This window comes from Rattus rattus, chromosome 1 (genome assembly GCF_011064425.1).
Source record: "Rattus rattus isolate New Zealand chromosome 1, Rrattus_CSIRO_v1, whole genome shotgun sequence".
Lineage (NCBI taxonomy): Eukaryota > Metazoa > Chordata > Mammalia > Rodentia > Muridae > Rattus > Rattus rattus.
The window spans coordinates 161,146,568-161,162,320 of NC_046154.1; the positions used below are offsets into that span (position 1 = coordinate 161,146,568).

Here is a 15,753-nt window from a genome sequence, read left to right on the forward strand (position 1 = left end):
GTTGTATTTTGGGGGTGGGGATTTCTGCAAAATGACTTTTTAAAGTCTTTTCCTTAGAAAGTCTTGATTGTTTTTTAGGAAAATCTTAAAATTGACTTAATATGACCAATATGTGGAGTCTTCCTTTTTCTCTGGAAATCATTAAACAGAGAAAAGTACATAGCTAGATGAGGACATAACTCCAGTTATCGTTCCCTGTGCAAACTCACACAGGGTAATTGGTACAGGGCAAGCAGGGACAACTGAGAAATGCTGACAAGCCAGGTAACTGATTCAAGGTCTTATTTTTTTATAAATTTAGAATTCTCTGAAAATGTAGTTCAAATATAAGGGATTGTACTGGGTACACCCAAGGAGGAATAAATCTTAGTAAATAAGATTGATTGACTAAAATAAAACTTTTGTACTTTATTGTACAGATGGTGAAACATATAGTAAAAAAGCTAGGTATTAGTTTTCTATTTGTAAAAAACTGGTTCAGATAATTTTGTTTCTCTAAAGTGCTTTAAATACACAAACATTGCCAGCCTAAAATCAGAGTGCCATATAATAAATGTATTTCCTTGTTTCATTTGTAGGCTAAATCAGATCAGCATTTTGAGGCAAGCTTTCTTCTCACGAGATCCTTAAATGCTTGTTTCACCTGTTGGTTCCTTAAAGTGTAGATAAAAGGATTGAGCATGGGGGCAACAGAGGTGTTGAGCATAGCCACTCCCTTTGTCAAAGCAACTCCAGCCTTGGCAGATGTTTTCACATACATGAAGATGCAGCTTCCATAGGATATGGAGACAACAATCATGTGTGAGGAGCAGGTTGCAAAGGCCTTTTCCCTTTGTTTGGCTGAGGGAAATTTCAGAATAGTTCTGAGAATACAGGTGTAAGAGAGAATTATCAGCATCAGTGTGGTCATAAGTGTGACCAAAGCTAATATAAAGCTCATGAGCTCCAAAGTGCTTGTGTCTGTGCAGGATATTTGCAGCAAAGGGGCAGAGTCACATGTGAAGTGGTCAATAATGTTGGAGTCACAGAAATCTAACTCTAAGCCCATGGCCAGTGGAGGAAAAATTACCAAGAAACCAGCCAGCCAAGAGCTGATGATGAGCTGGTGGCAGATCTTGTTACTGATGATGGTTGTGTAGTGCAGGGGCTTGCAAATTGCCACATAGCGATCATAGGACATGGATGCCAGAAGGAAAAACTCTGTTGAGCCAAGGAAGATAAAGAAAAATAGTTGGGCAGCACATGCATTATAGGAGATTGATTTGTCTTTAGTTAGGATGCTGACCAAAAACCTAGGGTTACAGACAGAAGTAAATGAAATTTCTAAGAAGGAGAAATTCCTGAGGAAGAAATACATGGGAGTCTTCAGGTGGGAATCCAGCAGAGTGAGTGTAATGATGGTTAAATTTCCAGTAACGCTCAGCACATATGTGAGAAACAGAAAAAAGAAAATCACAACCTGAAGCTCAGGATCGTCTGTCAGACCCAGAAGGATGAAGTATGTCACTGAAGTTCTGTTCCTCATCTCTGATGGTTTGGCTACAGCAAATCTAATTGATAAATTCAATACAGAAAACATGGAAACACAAACATGAGTCACAACAAGTGAAGCATCTCTCTCTCTCTCTCTCTCTCTCTCTCTCTCTGTGTGTGTGTGTCTGTGTGTCTCTGCCACTTTATCTCTCTGTCCCCCCTCTTTCTGCATCTTATATTGTCTGTATTTGATAATATCTCTGAAGATACATTTTCCATATTTAAAGGAAGAATACTGTATGTTGTTGTTCTGCAACTATTTCTTTAATATTCTATTAAATTTACAAATTGAATATAAATTCTTCTAATACTTCATTATTGACATTATACTTTTCCTATGTCATCTTTTCTATAAAACAAAATGCTTGTTTTACTTTGTGAAATCAGTGGTCAACTTAATTATATAAAGGAATAGTCTACACATCAAAGTAAAAAAGTAAACAATGTACTTTCTATTAGTATTTTTTAAACAAAATAATAAATGCCATTATATCTTTCTATTTAAAACAATTAAATAATATTCCTCTTTTTAAAAAGACTCCGCTATAAATTTTGCCTTTTTGCCTTATAGAGAACTTGAACTTTTTTTTTTTTTATTATTAACTTGAGTATTTCTTATGTACATTTCGAGTGTTATTCCCTTTCCCGGTTTCCGGGCAAACATCCCCTTCCCTCCCCCCCCTTCCTTATGGGTGAGAACTTGAACTTTTAATCTTCATTCTTGATCTCAGAAATAAAACTCCCAGTAGTTTTATCCAATATGTATATAATTGCTGAACAAAGTTTTGAAGTTAAGTTAATCATCAAAGAGCAAGAACATAATTTATTTTACATCATGTATGCATAGTTCATAATGACAGTTGAAATATACTGATCTTTTCATTTTCCCTTTATACAGATATTAAAAAGGTATATCAGTAACTCAATCTTGATCAGTCTAAACAACAGATGCTCAGATTGTAAGGAAATGTGTCACATTCTCCACATTGAATAGTTAATAACTTTCACTACAGAAGCTACATATAGAACTGCATAAGATAATGGTAAATAAAGCTGCAATATTGTTTATGAAAAACTTGAAAATATTTACCAATTTAAAGTATCAAGAATGCAATAATAGGCTAAGATCTCTTAAAGCAAATTCATGCCATGGCCATGTAGCACAAAGTGAAAGGTGTGTTCATTTCTCTCTTACCACAAACCTGTGCATTTCTTCAGAGGACCCCGGACATTTCATCTCCAATAATGCAGTTAAACATCTTCTTTATATGTTTCTGCATCTACCATCTAGGAATCTGACACATTCCTTACAATATCTTGACAAGACATCTCAAGATGAGGGATTCATTCCTATAAAATTATTCAAACAATTCTAATATTTCCCAAAAGAATGTTTGTATTAAGATTCCCTGGGGACAGCAATTATACTGTTTGCAACACACAACTTCAAAAATGTTCTACAAAACATGAAAATTCATAATGACCTCTGGGATAAATGATAATAGGGCACTAGTATATACAAGTAGAATATTGTTTCTAGCAATCATATTTAATTGGTTGACTATGTGACCTACATGCCAAGAGATGGCACAACTTATCTGTAAGTAATTAGCTAGACAATTTTGAAGGGATGAGATCTAACAAAAAATATAGTTTTCTTCTCACATTGATTTTCATAGAAGAATGTTGATAGACTATGCACCACTTTGAGTTACTCCATAGTCTCTAAAACAGTAGTAGGCTGTGCCTACTGAAAGATTTCAAAAGCAGCCTGTGCCTCCGTTTTAAGGGTGTAGGAAAATTGAATCATAGGGAAACAGAATATGTGTTATCCCCAACACAAGGAAAATCAGTTAAAACATGGAAGTAAAGTTACAGTAGAGGTCTAAGGGGAAAATGGAGCTGACCTTGAACCTGCTATACAGCCAATGATTGGCTTGGCTTAATATATATATATATATATATATATATATATATATATATATATATATATATATATATTTTTGGAGCTGGGGTCCAAACCCAGGGCCTTGAACTTCCTAGGCAAGTGCTCTACTACTGAGCTAAATCCCCAACCCCTGGCTTAAAATTCTTATCCTCTTACCTACTCCATCCAAAACCTACAATCATAGGCATCACTACTGTGTCATGTTCAATATATTTCCCCACAATTTTGACATAGATATTTTTTACATATGTATTAACTGAAGGTGTGGTTCTATTTTTAATTGAGAATTTCTGGTGAATAATGTATTTTAAGATATTTTCGGTCTTTTTTTTATCTGATATTTTAAAACAGAATATGATATATCATGTTAATAAGTTCCCTCAAAATCAGATATCTTTGTGGTTTTTTTTCTTTTCTTTTCTTGGATAATTTCTTTTCTTACATGTCAAATGCTATCCCTTTTCCTGGTTTTCCCTATGGAAGCCCCTATCACATTTCCCCTTTCCCTCTATGGAGTGCTCCCCCACCTATCTACTTCCTCTCTCCAGTCCTTGTCTTAACATTCTACTACAATGGAAAATAGAGCCTTCACAGGACCAAGGGCCTCTCCTCCCATTAATGTCCAACAATGCCATTCTATGTTACATATGTGGCTGGAGCCCTGAGTCACTCAATATGTGCTCCTTGGTTGGTGGTTTTGTCCCTAGGAACTTTGAGGTGTTTGGTTGATTGATATTGTTGTTCTTCCTATGGGGTTGCAAACCTCTTCAGCTCCTTCTCTCCCTTCTCTAACTCTTCCATTGGGGACCCCGTTTTCAGTCTAATGGTTGGCTGCAAACTTTGGCCTCTGTATTTGTGAGGCTCTGGCCAAGCCTCTCAGGTAATAGCTTGTATTAGGCTCCTGTGAGCATGCACTTTTTCTTTCTTTTTTTTTCTCCATCTTTATTAACTTGGGTATTTCTTATTTACATTTTAATTGTTATTCTCTTTCCCGGTTTCCAGGCCAACATCCCCCTAACCTCTTCCCCTCCCCTTCTAAGTGTCTGGGTTTGGTGACTGAATATGAGATGGATTTCAAGGTGCAGCAGTCTCTAAATCAACTTTCTTTCTGTCTCTGCTCCACACTTTGTCTTGGTAATTCCTTCTGAGAGTATTGTGTTCCCCATTTTAAGAAGGACTGAAGCATTTGCACTTTGGCCTTCCTTCTTTTTGAACTTCATGTGGTCTGTGAATTGTATCTTGGCTATTCTGAGCTTTTGGGCTAATATCCACTTATCAGTGAGTGCATACCACGTGTGTTCTTTTATGCTTTTGTGATTGGCTCAATTTATCCAGGATATTTTCTAATTTCATCCATTTGCCTATGAATTCCATGAAGTCATTGTTTTTGATAGCTGAGTAGTACTCCATCGTGTAAATGTGCCACATTTTTTATATCCATTCCTCTGTTGAAAGACATATGGGTTCTTCCAGCTTTGGACTATTATAAATAAGGTTTCTATAACCTTATTTATAATAAGGCAGAGGATACCTGGAAGAGAATGGGGGCAGGAGACACAAAGAAGGATGCCAAGACAAGAATCTGATTAAGGTGACAATTTTATTTTTTCCCAAGGTTGAATTTATACCATAACATGGGTAACAGAGAGAGAGGGGGGAATGGGAAACATTTACATAGGCCAAGGACACAGTATTTGTGTGGTCAGCTGATGTCAACAGGATGTTGGTTTTTCAGAAAGGTTACAGGTCATCATATTGTGTATATATATCAGATGTATTTCTCAGCAAGGTCAGCATTATTCATCCTAACCACCACATTTGTATTAGTCTTCTGCAGCTGACTGGCATTTTCCATGAACCCAGTCATACTTAATTCTCACCATAATAATAACATCAATAATGGATGACTTCAAGGGCATCGCTGCCAACATCTCCCCCGTCCTTATAGTCAAATGAAAAGGTGACCAAATGACCATGCTGTCCTGGAATGAGCCCCTTGAGCACTGTGTCTGTCTTAGGTTGGAGTGATATTTGTCACATGGCCAAGAGAATCTTGTAGTCAGGGTCCGTCATGGGATAAGGCAGCAGCTAATGGCGGCCCTTCTGTCTTATGCCCTTTATTTTCGTGAATATATCACTCTCTTACCAGTCATTGACTGTCCAGCTCAGTATGCAGGGGTGATGATTTGTTCTTATTTCAGCAAAGATATCAGGACAGCAGCCAGAAAAGAATGTTGGCCTCATTTGACTGAAGGACAAAATTGTCTTTGCCTGGGCTGGGAGGAGATGTGTAGGTGAGCTTGGCCCTCACCAAAGGCATCCTCCACAGTTAGCCTATGATAATATACCTACATAGGTTTTATTTTTGGCCATATTATCTACCTGTTGTTTAATAAAGCTGGTTAAAAAATTAAATGTACAAGTGCCAAAAGTATAAGCAAAAGAAGGTCTATTAGGGGGCCCAACAGAGACCAATTTTGATACCAGTTCTCAGCTTTTTCTCTTTCTCATTTTCTCTTTTTTAAGCCTTCTTTGACTTTTTTATGCTGTCTTTAACCATATTCTAAGGCACAGGGAGTATTCAAGCAGGGCCTTTCTCTCACAAATCTAAGCAACAGGGAGATCCTTTCTTCAAGATCTAATCAAAGCTTTCAGGTTCCTGTTTATGCCTACTTCAGACAGGGTTACTCGCTAACCTGGAGTCCTTCATACACAAGTGTGTTGAACTGTTCTCAGCAGCTAGACTGGACAAGGGAAGCAAAGGGAGGGGCATCTCTCCTTAGGGAGGAGGCTCAAAAGAGAAAGAAAAAACTCCCTGGCAGAAAACAATTTCTCTCAAGCAAATCATTTCCAAGTTAAGCACCAAGAGGACCAAGTAAACCTGACAAACAAAACAAACAGTTCCATGATTTCAAATACAGTCATCAGTCCATGATTTAAAACACAGTCATCAGTCCAAGTCCAAAATGAAACAAGAGTCAAAAAGACACTCGACAATACCACAAAAAACAAACTAAACAAAAAGACCAAGACAAGGCATCCTATAAGCGATTTCCACAGATGCCTGATACCTTCAGTACCTGGCCCAAGATGCAGCTTAATCTTAGCTGCTTCTGGGATGAGGAGGACCATCTGATCCCACCTCCCAGTGGGATTCTAGAGTGTCCTCTAGATTCCTTTCTCTCCTAGAGCATCCTTTAGGGCCTGTGGCCTGTGACAACTAGTACGTCCATCTTTCACATCCGTAAGCCCCTCACAGGACCCATAGGGACCTCTGAGGGGACTCTAACCCCTCTCCAGGGGGGAAACTCAAATCCCCTTCTGAAGGGACTTGAACCTCTCAGACAGCAGACACAGACAACACAAGGCAACATGAAACAAAGACGAGACAACATGACACAGAGACAAAACAGAAAGTAACACAGAACACAAAACACAGATTTGCTCGAGCTTACCTTTGATCTCTTTGCCAATTGTAGTCTGGGGGAGCATAGTTCCCACCTCATGCACCAAAATGTTGTAAGACCCCATAGTGGCCTTAACTCAGGAGCACAACCCACAGAGCACAGATTGACAAAGTGACTGCTGCAATGGCATGAGGGTATAAGATTTTTAATCCATGTATGTGGGGTTGCTCATCCATGCAGGGAGAGGCAACCTCAAACCCAAAAAGCACACAACTTTTATTCATTACAGAGGGCAGACTTCAGCAACAAGGTTAGCCGATCCATTAAACAATCACTAACTTTGCACTATCTTTTATATCAATTGTTCCCTCCTGGGGCAACTATGGACAAATATTTCCTACAAAGTATAAGAATTTCTTTAAATCTTTTTCTTAACCCTATTCTTTGCGTCCTGAGTGACTCCCTGAGTCCTGTCATAAAAGGTGACTGTAGAATGCTTGTTCCATCACTCACCACTGAGATCTGCGTCGTCCGGAGAGAAACACACACTAAGCCTCTGAACCAAGGTCGGGCAGTCCATGGTTGCCAGAAGCAGGGGAGCAAAGTCTCCGAGGGGGAGCAAAGGCTCTGACAAACAAGGAAGACAGGCCTGCCTATTCACGGGGGATGACGTTCTCCTCCAGGAGACTTCCAAACAGCCACACGCTAGGCGCCATTTGTCAACGACGGGGGCTGAGGGTACTTGGAAGAGAAGGGGGACAAAAGACACGAAGAAGGATGCCCGCCAAGACAAGAGTCTGATCAAGGCGACAATTTTATTTTATCCCAAGGCTGAATTTATACCATAACATGGGTAACAGAGATTGGGGGAAGTGGGAAACATTTACACAGGCCACGGACACAGTATTCGTGTGGTCAGCTGATGTCAACAGGATGTTGGTTTTTCAGAAAGGTTACGGGTCATCACATTGGGTATCTTGACATTAGATGTATTTTTCAGCAAGGTCAGCATTAGTCATCCTGACCACCAGATTTGTATTAGTCTTCTGCAGCTGGCTGGGGATTTTCCATGAACCCAGCCATACTTAATTCTCACCATAATAATAACATAAATAATGGAGGGCCTCAAGGTCATCGCTCCCAACACATAGTAGAGCATGTATCCTTGTTATATCTGGGAGCATCTTTTGGGTATATGTCTAGGAGTGGTATAGCTGTGTCCTTTGGTAGTACTAGGTCCAATTTTCTGAAAAACTAACTAATTTCCAGAGTGGTTGTATCAGGTTGCAATCTGACCAAGAATGAAGGAGTGTTCCTCTTCCTCTATATCATCGCCAGCATCTGCTGCCACCTGAGTTTTTGATCTTAGTCATTATGACTGGTGTGAAGGGGAATCTCACGGTTGTTTTGCTTTTCATTTCCTAGATGGCTAACAATGTTGAACATTTTTTAGGTGCTTCACAGCCATTTGATATTACTCAGTTGAGAAATCTTTGTTTAGAACTGTACCCCATTTTTAATAGGGTTATTTGAGTGTCCGGATTCTAACTTCCTGAGTTCTTTGTTTATATTGGATATTAACCCTCTATTGGATTGGTAAAGATCTTTTTCAAATCTATTTGTTTCCATTTTGTCCTATGGATAGTGTTCTTTTCCTTATGGAAGCTTTGCAATTTTATGAGGTTCCATTTGTCTATTGTTGATCTTGGAAATTAGGTTGTTTGTGTTTTGTTCAGGAAAATTTCCCCTGTGCCCATGTGTTGAAGGCTCTTTTTCATGTTCTCTTGTATTCATTTCAGTGTAAGTGGTTTTGATCCACTTTGACTTGAGCTTTGTATAAGGAGATAAGAATGGTTAGACTTTCATTCTTCTACATCCATACCTTCAGTTGAAAAAGAATAATTTGTTTTAAATACTATCATTTTTTTCCATTGGATCGCTTTAGTTCCTTTGTCAAAGATCAAATGACCATAGGTGTGTGAGTTCATTTCTGGGTCTTCAATTCTATTCCATTGAAGCATATTACTCTCTGTACCAATACCAATATCATACAATTTTTAATCATGATTGCTATGTAATACAACTTGAATTTAGGGTGATTCCACAAGAAGTTCTTTTATTGTTGAGAATAGTTTTCGTTACCCTGGGTTTTTTGTTATTTCGAATGAAACTGCAAATGCTCCTTCTAATTCTATGAAGAATTGAGTTGGAATTTTGATGGGGATTGCATTAAATATGTAGATTGCTTTTCGAAAGTTGGCCGTTTTTCCTATATTTTCCCTGCCAATTCATAACCATGGGAGATATTTCTATCTTTGGAGTTCTTTGATTAATTTTTTCAGAGACTTGATTTCTTGTCATATAGATCTTTCACTTCCTTGCTAGAGTCACACCAAGGTAATTTATATTATTTGTGACTATTGTGAAAGGTGTTGTTTCCCTAATTCTTTCTCAACATGTTTATCCTCTGAGTAGAGTTAATTTTGAGTTAATTTTATATCTAGCCACTTGGCTGAAGATATTTATTAGGTTTAGGAATTCTCTGGTGGAACTTTTGGTGTCACTTAAGTATACTATCATATCATCTACAAATGGTGACATTTTGACATCTTCCTTTCTAATTTGTATCCCTTTCATCTGCCTTTGTTTTCTGATTACTCTGGCTAGGACTTAGAATACTATATTGAATAAGTAAGGAGAGAGTATTCAGCCTTGTCTAGTCCCTGATTTTAGTCGAATTTCTTTAAGTTTCTCTGCATGTGTTTTGATGTTTGCTGTATATTGCTTTCCCTATGTTTCTGAATGGGCTTTAAATTTCTGATCTTTCCAAGACTTTTATCATGAAGGGGTGTTGAATTTTGACAAATGCTTCTAATTAAATGCTCATGTGGTTTATTTCTTTGAATTTGCTTATGCAGCAGATTACATTGATGCATTTCCATATATTGAACAATCCCTGCATTCCTGGGATGACACCTACTTGATCATGGTGAATGATTATTTTGATGTATTTTTAGATTCTGTTTGTGAGATTTTTATTGAGTATTTTTGCATCTATATTTAAAAGGGAAATTTGTGTGAAATTCTCTTTTTTCATAAAATGAATTGGATAGTGTGCCTTCTGTTTCTATTTTGTGGAATAGTTTGAAGAGTATTGGTATTAGGTCTTCTATGAATGTCTGGCAGAATTCTTCACTAAATCTATCTGGTCCTGTGCTTTGTTAATTGGCTGCTATTTCTTTAGTGCTTATGGGACTATTTAGATAGACTGTTTAAATATACCAATTTAACTTTGATACCTTGTATCTGTCTAGAAAATTGTTCATTTCATCCAGTTTTCCAGTTCTGTTGACTATAGGCTTTTGTAGTAGGATCTGATGATTTTTTTTTAAATTTCCTCAATTTCTGTTGTAATATCTCCATGTTCATTTCTGATTTTGTTCATTTGGGTACTGTCTCTGTGCCCTTCTTCTTTTTTATCTTGACATAACCTACTTTTCTTTTTATACTATTAAGACATGTTTTCGATTTTTTTAAACAGGGACCCTGTGTATGTGTTATGGAGGCTGTAAAATATTGCTGAGTGAACCATTTTTCACAATCATTTACTCTACGAGTTAAAGAATATGTATCTAAATTTTAAAATCAGACAGTAAAACCCTGTGAATAACCTGCCTGCATAGTGCACAGAAGCACCTGTGAAAACTTTGAATGTTTCATTTTATAGTTAATATACATACTCATGTTATTATTTATATTATAATTATCTGTAAAGTTAATTTTATTCATCTAATGCTAAATAAGCTCACCTCTTCTATTTCTTTCTAAACTCTGGCTGGCTGATTTAATTCAGCTGTTCTGGTTCAAAACTCCTCTCCAAGGTGACCGATTCAAATTGGCTTCTCTCTTGACTTCTGACTGAGTTGCTCTGCATGGCCTCAAACTAACTCTTTTCATCTGATCTAATCTTCTGTTCTGTCTCTTTCTCTGTTTTGTTATGTCTTTATATGCAAGTCATCTCTGTAAAACCATATCAGTCCCCCCCCACCATGGGTGATATGTGCACCGGTCTGTGTGTATATCTCTCTGTGTGTTTCTTTCTCCAGGTCTGTCTGTTTCTCTCTCTCTCTCTCTCTCTCTCTCTCTCTCTCTCTCTCTCTCTCTCTTTCTCTTTCTCTCTCTCTCATTCTCTCTCTCTCTCTCTCTCTCTGTGCATGCATGTGTGTGTGTGTGTGTGTGTGTGTGTGTGTGTATGTGTGTGTGTGTGTGTGTTCTGCTCTCAGTCATCTCTTTTCTATCTGTCTCATGGAAGTTGGGTATATACTATATCTTACTCATTTTTTCAAATTTTCTGTGATTTGTCACATCATTTGCCCCTCCATTAGACATCTATTTTGATGTGTTAGTCTCTTAAATCTTGTTATTTATCATGGATTTTTGGCAAAGACCAGAATTCTGTTCCCAAGAACTATGTCAGATGGCTTAAAACTGACTGTGACATCATCTCCTTGAATCTGATGCCTCTGAACCTCCTGGACACATACATACAAACTCACACAGACACAGAATTAAAAATAGAATAAAACTATAAAAAGTGGTCCACTTCCATAGAAAATCATAAAGGAATGCAACTGCCAGCATTGATTTCTCCCAGATTGTCTGCTAGGAGAAAGACAGTGAAAACAGACAATAAAAGCTGCTCAGCTTCAGCAAGCAGATAAATATAGGATAGATATTTACACATTTGATTTAATTATTTTTAAGGATAAAGGGGGAATATACAGATTTTGCCCTAGATGTTTGGGGATTTCTTCCGATGGTTTGGAAGTTATATATAGAGATTCAGCTTAGAGAAGCTGGGAGCCCTTGCTATACCAAGAATCAGGCTGGCTGCTAGAAGGGAGACAGCTAGATAACAGAAGCAGCCTGCTTCCTACAAGCAAACAATCAAAGGATAGAGATTTTTAAAATTTGTTATAATTCTTTTTAAGAGTAGAAAAATGTATGATGTCAATTGTTTAAATGTTCATAAATATACAGAGATATCAAGCTCCACAGAAGGGAGAATGTAGGGAGGTGAATAAAAAATACTTTAAAGAAATTTAAAAGCCTTACCAGTGAAAATTATATCTTTAATGTTTTCCAGTTACTAGACAAAGGAGATGATTTTTTAGAAGAAAGTCTCTGTATTTTTATTTACAGGAAATGAAAAATAGGCTTTGGCCTCCTTCCAGAGTGATATGGATCAGATATGATTATGAAAGACCTCCTGAAGTTCTCGAAAAATTCGCAGAAAATCTAACCAGACAGATAACTTAATCTGCTGATTCCTCAACATGGGAACTCCCCAATAAATGGTTTATACATAAAAATGTCTCTAACCAAATTTCAATTAAAATTAGAGAATAAATACCGTTGGTTATAGAATCCTTAACATTCTTTGTGCCCTCCTTCATATGGTATGAATGAAAATTTATTACAGTTGGTTATTGGTAAAATTAGCCTGTAAAAATGACAATTGCCTTTTACCTGCTCAAACAAGGAGCCAAATTTCATCCTTAATTTATCTGTGCACAGTGCACAATCCATACCGATACCTTTGTGGCACTAAAATTCCAGTTGTGAACTTTGTAGATATTCCAGTATGTACAGTTCTGACAAGATTCATTCTCAGAGATACTGAACTTACCTGCTGTTCCAGCTTCCTGTTTTCTGGTGTTGTCTAGAGACTTGCATCCAGAGCAGCAACAAGAATTACTATTGATTCTAGATGATCTTGCCTCATCCAACATTTTAGACATATCCAGTCAGAACTTTAGTCAAGCCCTGAACCTTCTAATTATACAGAGACTGGATTACAGAAGCTAAAGCTAGCTTTCTTAAGTCTATCCCATGTTCTAATTTTCCTACCCACTCCCTTGAAAGAATTTTGCATAGCCCCTATTCAGCAGAAAGAAGCCATGTAGAGGTGGACTGATTCCTTGCGCTTGGGTTTCTGGTTGTGCTTATTTTTACAAATTATAGATAAATTGTCATTTTAAGGGTAATTTGGAAATAGTCATAATTTTGAACAGGGAGGTAATAGATAAGATAGTTTACTAATTTTATTCTTGAACAAAACATTGTGTTTCCATGAACTTACATTGCTAGAGATCTTTATAATTGATGTAAGACTGAAGTTATAATTTCTTAAATTGGTACAGAATTTATGTATTGATATAGAATTAAAGTTTTTATTGGTAGAAATCTAAATATTGATAAAAATTTGAAATCAATACATTACTCTTAGGTAGGTGTTGAGCCTATGGAACTCAATTCAGAATCCAAGGCGTTGACCCAGTCCTTATTATAGCTGCTATTACAACCTGTTTAAGATGATTGAGTAGTACAAGTTAAGGGCCAGATAGTACACTCATGGTTATGTTAGATTTTGACTTAATTAAAGTGTTTTCAATTTATTCAAATAAAAAAGGCTAAGAGTATCTAAGGTTTAACAGTTCAAATATATTGTACATAAATAGATATCTCTCTAAAATATCAGAAATCCACAGAATGTGACATTTAATGTTATTTCCTTATTAAGGATTTTTTGACAACAAAACATATCTGCTCCTGACAGTTTCCTTATTCTCCTTTAAAGAATAATTGAGCACCTTTAACTCCAGCTGTGATTGCTTATTGTGGCAAAGTAGCCACAGATTATAAATTGTTCTATCTACCCACCAAGAAAAACTACTGTCCAGAAAAGGACAAAAATGCTGAAGAGTCAACAGTTTAGATCTGCTAATATAGAGCAAGCTAGTCTTTCACATTCCTACTTCATTTCACACTCTCTACTTCAGCTCTGGGCTGAAAGGCCAAAGGCACATATTATAAGGTATAGGGACTATCTATATAGTCGCCTGTCTCTACAGATGTTTAAGTTTTAGGAGCTATGTTTGATGCTTCTTATATACTCAGGTAATTTGTTAATTTTTGGATTTCTGACAGGGTTGAAGACTAGATATATTCTCATACTTAAAGCAAACTTAAGTTGTTTGCATTGAAATGTATGATATAAAGTTGAAAGCATGGTTTTCAGATTGTGTTACAGGCTAAAATCAAAACTTAATTCAGGTATAGAATGGTAAGTTCATTGTTAGGAATGATGGTAGAGTACTTAAACTAATTGACAAATATGATGAGATGGATGTTACTTATATATCATACTCTGTGGTTTATATAACCTGTGATTGTATTCAATTTATGTCTGAGAGAAGAGCCTTTTTTTTTTGACAGAAAAATGTGAGGTGTTGGAGATTGGTTCTAATGATTTCATTCAATTAAGGATCTGAATGTCCAAATTCTAAAAGTCATTGTCACCAATTGACTTTTGATCGATCAATTAAGATGCCAGTGTCCAAAGCCCGACAAACAGAGATGTGCTAGGAATCTTAGAGTTTCTTGGGATAAGATGCATCGGAGAGAGATCACCATGAGTCAGTGACGAAGGATGGGACACAGGAACTGGAGGAGAGAAAGCCAAAATCCATTTAAGAATTCACTGGCTACTTCCCTGATTGGACCTGGAGTAGCAGGGGAAGGTTTAGGAGTGTCCAAACTTTGACGTAGTTAAGGCATTTTAAAATTAACTCTCTCTCTCTCTCTCTCTCTCTCTCTCTCTCTCTCTCTCTCTCTCTCTGTTCCTATGTGTGTGTGTGTGTGTGTGTGTGTGTGTGTGTGTGTGTGTGTGTTTTCCATTCAAGAATCCCAGGAGTTCCTCGGTGGATTCATGGAAGCATGCAGCCCATCAGATCACAAAACAGTGTAGACCAAAGTACTACTACACATCATAGATGGAGAAACCAAGAACATCCACCTCAAATAACCTAATTAAAAACTTATGTACAGAGCTAAACAGAAGATTCTGGACAGAGGAATCACTAATGAACATGAAACTCTTAAAGAAATGTTCATAATCCTTAGTCATCAGAGATGTGCAAATCAAGGTAACTTTGATATCCCTCCTTATAACAATCAGAATGTCCAGGATAAAATAACTCAAGCTACTGCACACACTAGCTAGGATGAGGAGCAAGGGGAGTACTCCTACATTGCTGGTGTGAGTGCAAACTTGTAGAATCACTTTGGAAAGCAATTTGGTCATTTACCGGAAAACTGAGAATGGTTCTATCCCAACACGCAGTTATACCACTCCATGGCATATATTGAAATGACGCTCCACCATCCCACAAGAATGCTTGATCATCTACATTCATGGCAGTTTTGTTTGTAAGCCAGGTACTGGAAACAACCTAGATGACCCTCAACTGAAGAATGCACTAAGAAAATGTGGTTCACCTATGCAATGGATTAATTCAGCTATTAAATACAAGAATATTCCCCTCCAGTCTCCATCTATGCCCAGAGCTAAGCTTTCCCACAGTCCTGCAGACATAAAACCTACCCATAAAGTGCTGGTCTTCCAGAGTGTTCTCAGTCCCAAGCCCACCGATGAGACCCCCACTTTCCCTCCACTGACTGTCCAAAGAGGGACACTCCAGGAGCGCACATGGCATAGGGCTCTCTGATCAGCTGGGGACAGGACCTGTACAGTATCTATCTGCACCCAGAGTTAAGGCAGTTAAGGCTGTGCCACAGCCCTCCAGACCCAAAGCCTGCCAGCAGATAGCTTGTCTGTCAGTAGTGCTTTTATTCCTATGATCACAGGCTCACAGGACAACATCAGAGAAAATCAGATGGAGAGACAAGTGCAAGAACCTAAGCAACAGCAACAAAAGACTACTTGGCACCATCAGGCACAGTTCTACCATGATAGCTAGTACTAGATATTACAGATAGTATAGACCAGAAAAGCAAGATTTG

The 15,753-nt window shown here is 37.5% G+C and overlaps 1 protein-coding gene across 1 annotated transcript; it reads right to left on the reverse strand.

The window, feature by feature from the left end:
- Window positions 1-589: 589 nt before the first annotated feature.
- LOC116889938 (olfactory receptor 6C76) lies at window positions 590-1,564 on the reverse strand. Its single transcript, XM_032890747.1, has one exon. The coding sequence runs from the start codon at window positions 1,523-1,525 to the stop codon at window positions 590-592; it is 936 nt and encodes a 311-aa protein (XP_032746638.1). The 5' UTR covers window positions 1,526-1,564.
- Between the last annotated feature and the right edge of the window lie 14,189 nt (window positions 1,565-15,753).

Coding starts and splice junctions, on each gene's coding strand:
- LOC116889938 (XM_032890747.1), bottom strand. CDS start 1,525: ATGAGGAACAGAACTTCAGTGACATACTTCATCCTTCTGGGTCTGACA.